This window comes from Hipposideros armiger, unplaced genomic scaffold (assembly GCF_001890085.2).
Source record: "Hipposideros armiger isolate ML-2016 unplaced genomic scaffold, ASM189008v1 scaffold_224, whole genome shotgun sequence".
NCBI lineage: Eukaryota > Metazoa > Chordata > Mammalia > Chiroptera > Hipposideridae > Hipposideros > Hipposideros armiger.
The window spans coordinates 2,593,846-2,601,915 of record NW_017731574.1 but is presented as its reverse complement, the minus strand read 5'-3'; the positions used below and the strand labels follow the sequence as shown (position 1 = coordinate 2,601,915).

At 55.1% G+C, this 8,070-nt stretch overlaps 1 protein-coding gene across 2 annotated transcripts in view; it reads right to left on the bottom strand.

Moving 5' to 3' along the window:
* Window positions 1–779: 779 nt before the first annotated feature.
* Window positions 780–8,070, bottom strand: part of LOC109389152 (thyrotropin-releasing hormone receptor-like) — a 9,854-nt gene continuing 2,563 nt past the window's right edge. For both annotated transcript variants that reach the window (XM_019654471.1, XM_019654472.1), the window contains exons 2-4: window positions 7,056–7,448; window positions 5,559–5,985; window positions 780–3,524 (exon numbers count right to left, since the gene is read on the bottom strand). In XM_019654471.1, coding sequence (XP_019510016.1) covers window positions 3,138–3,524; window positions 5,559–5,985; window positions 7,056–7,432 — 1,191 coding nt within the window. In that variant the 5' untranslated portion in view covers window positions 7,433–7,448 and the 3' untranslated portion in view covers window positions 780–3,137. The remainder of the gene's footprint in view (window positions 3,525–5,558; window positions 5,986–7,055; window positions 7,449–8,070) is intronic.

Here is an 8,070-nt window from a genome sequence, read left to right as displayed (position 1 = left end):
GAAGGTTCAGTCAACCACACTTTGAGAACTGCTAGATTACTCACTCTCCCACCCCAGGTTATGGGGCTGAGCTCTCTGTTTAGCCAAAGAAGAAACTGGAGGCTCAGTGACATTAATGTGGTATCTAGACACAAGGCCAGTCGAGGCATATCCCCAGTGCCCCTTGAGAACCCACCCTTCTCTTCATACTTCGGGGCCCTGCCACTCTGTCTCTAACACAGCAGGAATCTGAGTGACCATCCTGACCACTGGTCCCCACCTTCACACAGGGCCAGGCAGACAGTGTCCTGATCCCTAGTGTACTCAGCCCAGTGGGAGCTGCAGCCCCCACCCCACACAGGTCCGGCACTCTGTTCTCTGTACCCCCAGACCACCCCAGGTCACCTCCAGGGGCCTGGGTCCCCTTCCCAGGAGGTAGCCTCCACCAGCTGGTTAGCTGGGGCTTTCAGATGCCCAAGCCACCTAGATAGCCCCCGACAAGCCTACTGAATGATGACCCACTGAGTGGGTGAACTCCACACACCAGGAACACTTCACAGTTTATCACACATGTTTCATCCTCAAGACCACTGTGGGGCTTCGTCTAAGTGGACAATGAGAGACAGAGGCTCAAAGAGGCCCTGGAACTACTGCCCTCCCAGGATATGGCTCCTGCCCCCCCACTCCTTCCTCCCCCGACCTCCCCAGCCTCTGCCCGCCACCACCACCCCACGCCCATCCCCATCCCCAGGCTCTTAAGTCAGGGAGCCAGAGACAAAACCACATGAAAAGGTCTTGGTTTCATTCAGGCCATTGAAATAGGGAGAGGTCTATGGGTCTGAAGACTTGTATGGGGAGTAGACAGGTGCCAGGTGATCTGCAGGTAGCAGGTGGGTAGTCTGCAGGTGACAGGTGGGTGGTCTGCAAGTGACAGGTGAGTAGTCTGCTGGTAACAAGTGGGTGGTCTCCAGGTGACAGGTGGATAGTCTGCAGGTGATAGGTGGGTAGTTTGCAGGTGACCGATGGGTGCTTTGCATGTGACAGATAGATGGTCTGTCTACCAGTAGGCTTATTTTGCAATGGCCGGGGAGTCAGGGTCAGCAAAGTAGGAAATGTTTTTCTCTGCACTTAGCTCGTTTCAGGGGGACAAACAGATCTAATCTCAGCTAATCAACCATGAGACAAAGAACTGGGACCTGGAGGGTGGGGGGTCTGGCCTGGTCACACGTCACCCAGTGAGTAATCTGTGGGTCTTATGGGGGTCATGAGGAAGTCATATGGGGTCTCAGCTCAGTCATTTGGGGAAGGGGTTCTTTGCAGTAAGCCATCTCCCAGGATATTTGGAAAACAAAAAGGTTGTGGGGGCTTCTTCCCTATCTCCGTCTTCTGGGAGCACAGGCTCAAGTAAAGTCCAACATTGTCCTGAGAAAGCTCAGAGGGGACCACACACAGCAGCGTTTCGGCTCGTCCAGCCACTTCCAGAGGAAGCCCTCTGCGGCTTCAGTTCCAGCTCTGTGCCAGAAAGCACACAGCCCCACGTCTTTGCCTCCGTCCTCATGGTTGTCTCTGCTGGGAGGACATGGACACCCCCCTCCCTCCAGGATTCACAGATCTGCCTGTGCCAGCACCAGGCCCTGTCTCCTCATCAGCCACACCTCATGGAGCATTTACCCCGAGGCTTCAGTTCAGCCCCATGTTAAGGCCATGCATGCTCACTGGAGCACTCCAGTGGCACTTAGTAAGTTTTCTTTTTTCATTGGCAGGGAAGTGGGAGATGCAGAAATTAACTGACTTCCTGATTTTCATCTATGTCCTGGATAAGGGACAATAAAACAGTTAACCTCCCTATTGATGAGATGCCCCTGTGCAAAAAAAAAAAAACCAATAAAATAAAAAGTAAGGAACCGTTCAGACAGCAAGACTGACATAGGACTGGCCTCTACATGCCCATGACGGGACCTCGACAGCAACAGACCACCAGTGGCCAAAGAAGGTGCGTTTGCCACTGTACTCAGCCACAAGGTCACAGTGTGGGTGCCCTTCCTCCAGCAAGGCTCCCAATCTTCTCATCCTCCCCTGTCCATCCCTCAGCCCCACTGCTGCCCGCACCATCCACTGGGGTGGCTCCAGCTTTCAGGATGCCCTTCCGCCCCTGCAGACCTTCATTCCTGCCTCCTTCCACCCTACACAGGTGCCCTGCTGCCAAGGTTGCACTTAGGCCACCTCTGGAGAACTCAGACCTCTTCCCAAACAAGTCTCCACTGAAAAATCTGCTTGTAATGACCATCGCAGGGGCCAGAGAGGAAAATAATCTCAAAAGGAATATGGATGGGGTCAGGGGACCCACGCTTTTGTCCTGTCTAGCTCTGGGGTCAGGAGCTCTGCCGCTCCCATATAGGGGAACAGGTGGCCATGCCTGAGGGTCAGAGTGGGCCCCATGAGGCTGAGCTTGCATGTTTGGGAGCCAGGGAGCTCAGAAATGACTTCCTGTTTCTGGCTAAGTCAAGCGCTCTACTCCATTTATAACCCAGACACAGTCTCACTCAGGGATTCGGGACCAAGGACAGAACTCAAAAAGTGGGGAAGCAGGAGTCCTATGGACCAGGCCATGCTGAGCACACATGAGCAGCGAAGTGGAAACAGCCTCTATGCCAATGATGGGGCAGCATGAAGTGTCTCTGGGTGTCAGCCAGTAGAAGCGGGGTACCCTTTTGTTGTGGCACCAGGTGGCACTGTCCACAGCTAGACTGCTGGATGGATATTATCAAAGACCGGAAGTACATCCCTTTAATACCCACCAGGACTTTTCCCCTGGAAAAAAAAATGTTTAAAATAATAATGGTGAGAGTTCATAATTTTACACAGATGAGGGCTGGGATCCTTCCAGCTTCTTCTTCCTGTTTCTCACCTCCCCCACTTCCGGAGGAGGTGAGAGAGCTTCCAACTTGAACTTCAACCACCCGACCCAGGACATTAATGTCTTAGTTCATGAAGGAAGCCACGGGGGACGCAAAGCTAAGAGTCACTGGCAACAGGGATATCTGCCCCTCTCCTGGCCCTGCCAGCTACAGTGGACAGGGCAGAATCTAGCAGGAAGCCGACCGAGGGAGTGGAGACAGAGAAAAGCAGGGAGGGGCTGGGCAGCAGCAGGGCAACCCTCAGACCGTGCTGAAATATGGCTCCTGCGGCTGGGGTGGTGATGCAGTTGCCTGAGGGCCAGCGACATCGCTCCTGCTGGTCTGCATCTTCTGAGGGGTCTCTTGGACCACATTGTAGCTGGCGGTCCTGAGGCAGGCTGCCCGCCCCTGAGGCCCTTCTGCCCCACACCTGCACAGCTGCCTGAAGGCCACGCGGAACTTCTGGGACATGAGGCTATAGATGATGGGGTTGATGGCACTGTTTGTATAGACACAGGTGCGGCAGAAGAGAAGGACCCAGGGGTCCAAGAAAGGCCGGGCCACGAAGGAGTTGAGCAGCACTAGCGTGCGGTGGGGCATCCATAGAACAGCAGAGAGCAGCACAGCCACCACCAGCATCTTGGTGACCTGCGGGAAGGCGGGAGAGCGGAAGCCACTGGGGCCCAGCACACCACATGGCTGGTGGCCGAGCACATGCCACAGAACGGTGCAGCCATGGCTGCCGCCTCAGGAAGTATTTGCTGAGTAAGTGATGAGAATGTTACTAAAAGAACAACTTAAACTATTACTGCCTATCCGCTGGGCACCGTGCTAGACACTTCCTATGCAGCATCCCGGGGCTGACATTCGAAGCTGTGCCTGTTGATAAGATCGTGAAACAGTTCCACATCGGGTGGTAAACAGTAACTTCCCTGAGTCCCCCCAAGGGCACCCTGCCCCCTAGACCTCTCAGATTCCCACCAAGCAAAGATCGGATGTCTGGAGCAGGACCTCAGAACCCTGATGCTGCAGTGAGGCTCAGGACGGATGCAGTGGTGGCTAACACCCCATTATCTCCCTTGCACTGGGTTCTTCCCACAGTACCTCAAGAAGGTGCTATTCTCACCTCTGCTCTGTGAATGAGGAAGCGGAGGCTCAGAGATCTGAGGGATCACGCAGCACATGCCACCCACGACCCAGCTTCTCCTGCAGCCCATCTGCGCCCATGGCGGTCCGATGGCTCTACAGCCGTGTCCTTTTGGATGGGACTCTGTTCTGTTCTTTCAGCCCAGGAGTGCATCACCAGACCCATAAAAACAAACCCGTCAGGGAGACGGGAGGGCACAGGGGTTTTACAGCCCAAGGACAGCCTGTTAGGATCAGGGCTTCTTTGTGCTCATGTCTGAGGGAAGTGGTGTCATTGGGAAGGGGAAGAAGCCTGTGTCCTGCCCACCTCAGAGGGCAGCCACCAGCCTGACCCATACAGGTAGCTTCCTGAGTGCTCCAGAGCTGAGGGGAGGTCTCTGGGTGTCCCCTCATCTTGCTCTAACCCTGGCACCTCCCTGCTGCTGCCTCCAGGGTGCAGAGGCAGCAGGTGAGTGTGGGTGCTGGAGCAGGCAGGCCTAAATTCGATCCAAGCTCCCTGTTTCTTAGTTGTGTGGCCCTGGGCCACCCCCTCTCTGAGCCTCCCTTTCCCACTTGTAGCATCAGGATAATAGCAACCTCTTCACAAAGTGTGGTGAGGAAGTGTGGGGGGGGGGCACCCATGAAATCACCACTCTCTCTGCTCCAGGAACTTTGACTTTCTGTGTGTCCATAGCTTTGTGCCTGGGGCCATGCTCCACCCCACATGTGAGCAAAAGCTTTTGCAGCTCCCTGTGCACCTGGCTCTATTCTCTCTGTCTCAGTCCCTTTCTCTCTCCCTGTCTCTCCCTGTCTCTGTCTCTCTCTCCCGTCTCTCACCTCTCCCTCCCTCCACTAGCACCTCTATTGCTCATTCATAGGAGCCCTCTCTGCTCAGTTCTCTCCCTGCCTGTGAGAGCCTGTAAACACCTGTCTCAGACTCCAAATGCATGGGGATCCTGCTGAAACCTGAGGCAGATGCTGCCCTTCCACTCGCTGGCCCCTACTCCCTCTAGTCAAAGCCAAGCACTCCCAGCCCACAGGCCTCTCCCCACTCCCCTGCTCCTTGCTGATTCTCAGCACCAGGCACTCTCCTGCCTCAGGCCTTTGCGCTGCCTGCTTCCCCCACCTGGCATGCTTGGCGTGGATATTTGCTTGGTGTGCTCCCTTGCCAACTTCAGATCTTCATGCAGCTGTCACCTCACAGCGATGCCTTTCTGAACTTCCCCCTAAACTCCCTCTCCTCCCAGCTTCATTTCTTTCTGCATTTCCAGTCTTCCCTCTGACAGACTCCTGTGTATTTGTGGTACTGGTACCCATGATGTGTTTCCACCTGCCATGAGCCCCAGCCAGGCAGGATGTCTATCTTGACATGTTCTCCCCTGTGTCCCAGCACCTAGAACCATGACTGGCACATAGTAGGTGCTTGATAGACACTTGTTGAATGAGTGAACAAATGTTGAGCTTGCGTCCTCACTCTCTCTGCCTCTTTCTCTGCACCAATTCCTCCCACCCTCTAGCCTGCTGCCCTCACTCAACCCTGGAGGAGACCTTGATTACCTGCTTCCTGGATGACGGGACGTCTTTGGGCCTGGGGCAGCTGCCCACTTTGCCTCCACCTGGCCCATGGTGCTCTCCCTCCTTGGTTTCTGCCTCTCTCCAGGCCTCGCTGCCCCCATGGTGGGTCAGGTGGGACCGGGAGCTCCGGAACAAGAGTGTCCCAATGAACCCATAGAGGACGGCAGTCACCAGCAGGGGCATGATGAAGAAGACAGTGAAATCCAGCAGGTAGATGGGCAGGTAGAGGCTACGGGACACCTTGTAGCCGCATTCCAGGCCCTGGCTCTCGCTGACATTGAGGTCCACCAGGAAGAGCCAGAGCAGGCAGTAGATGGATGTGCACCCCCAGATGCCTGCAATGATTCGCTTGGCCCGGGCCACGGTGCACACGGTCTGTGCCCGCATCGGATGGCAGATGGCGATGTACCTGCAGCCACAAAGCATCCAGTTTCCCCTGGGCCAGTGGAGTCACATGACCCACCCACCAGCGTGCAATTGGACCACGGTGGGGACACCTGACTCAGCTTAGCCAATCAGATTCTCCACCTGGGGAAACTGGAATGGGGACGTGATAGTTGAGCTGGTCCTTTCATGGGGAGAACTTGAAGGCCATGAAGATTTGGGGAGCCAGGTGGCCATCCTGAAGTAGCCAGGAGGTGCTGGTAGAGCAAAGAGAGCCAGTCTTGAGAGGGAATGGTGAGTGGGTGCTCACCTCTCAAGGACCTTTGCCCCTGAGGCCCACCAGGTGCAGCTGCATCTGCTGCAGCCCAGGGATCCTAGTGCCCTTCAAAAGCCTTTGACTATGAACCAGTCCCAGTGGATTTCCTGTTGCCCACCTCCAAAGGATGCTGATGGAAGCAGCCAACAACACCACGTGCCCCTCATGGCCAGACTCACAGCCTAGACCTAGGTGGAGGTCACCAAGTCAATGCACGTGGCCAGGAGATGGAGCCCACTGGGCTCCAGATGGGTACAGCTGGGGAGAGCTACAACCAGGTCAGCATCTGGATGTCAGAAGGCCTCGGTTATGTCCTGATTCTATGTGGCCCTGGACATGACACCTAGCCTCTGGGCCAATTTTCCCAAGGCTATGTATGCATCTAGGAAGTGGCAGAGCTGGATTTGAACCCATTCAATGGGCTTTACAGTCCATATGCTTAACCACGAGGTTATAATATTTCTCAGGTATTACAATCAGAACTGGAAGAGACCCAAAAGATTGTCCAGTCCAAATGTCCACTTTCCATATGGGAAACTGAGACCCAAAGGAATGCAGGGCTTGCCTTGGCATCCCCCAGGGAGTTCGCAACAGAGTTGAGATGAGAACCCCACATCCTAACGCCTGCCCCCAGTGCCAAGCTCTTCCAGGGTCCCACCCCAGCTCTCCTCTCCACTCAACTGAGCCTCAGTTTACCGAGGATCCCAGCCAGGAAGTCCTGATTGTATTGTTTTGTGGTGAGGGAAATGGCGTGCAGGAGGAAGGCTGGGAGCACCTACCTCTCCACGGTGAATGCCAGGATAGAGCAGGAGGAAACATTGATGCCCAGATACTGCAAGTAGGTGATGCCCAGACAGCCGGCATGCCCATAGACCCACTGTCCAGCCAGGCTGTCGGAGACATTGGGCAGCCCCGCAGCCACCAGCACAGTGAGGTCAGCCAGTGCCAGGCTGACTAAGTAGCAGTTGGTGGGTGTATGCATGTCCCGCGTGGTCAGCACCACCAGGACCACCATGGCATTTCCCACAATGCCCACCATGCACACCAGGAGCACCAGAAAGACCGAGACCATCCTGTACTCCACCGGGCCCAGGACAGCGGTGCCGCGCACCAGCGACACATTACTAGAGGTATCCAGCTTGCTACCGTTTTCCATGGTGGCTGGCCAGGTGCTGGAAGGAACAAGAAGAGAGAGCTCCAGGAGGCACCCAACACCAGTGGGGTGTCTGCAGGACCCAATGAACACCTGCCTCTCCTATGAGCCAGGCCCCCAGGGACATGCAGGGACATGCGCTTGTGAGGTTATCTGCTAGGCCAGGTAAGGGGATAGAAGAGAGCATGCGTGCTCTGGTCTCTGCCATGAATATGATTAGAGAGTCACATCCCTCTGCAAGCCTCAGTTTCCTGGTGTGTAAATACAGATAACAATCATACCTGCTACATAAGACTGAAGGGGAATTAAACATGTATGTCGAGCCCTTGGCCCAACACAACATGAGAGCTGTCAGCTGCCCTCTGTCATTAGGAAGTCACACAGCATCTCTAGACCTTAATGAGCTCATCTGTGAAATGGGGAGAATAGAAGTACCTACTTCTCAGGGACATGGTGAGATTCTTGCAAAATGGCAAGGCATGAGAAGTTCTGGGTGTGGAGCCTGGTGAAGGCTCAGTTTCCATTGTTTAATGTTAATATTAAGGCTTTAGGGGCCGGCCGAGTGGCGCGATGGTTAAGAACTGGCTTGGGATGCCAGAGGGCCCCGGTTCGGATCCCACATATGAGGGCCAGTGACACTG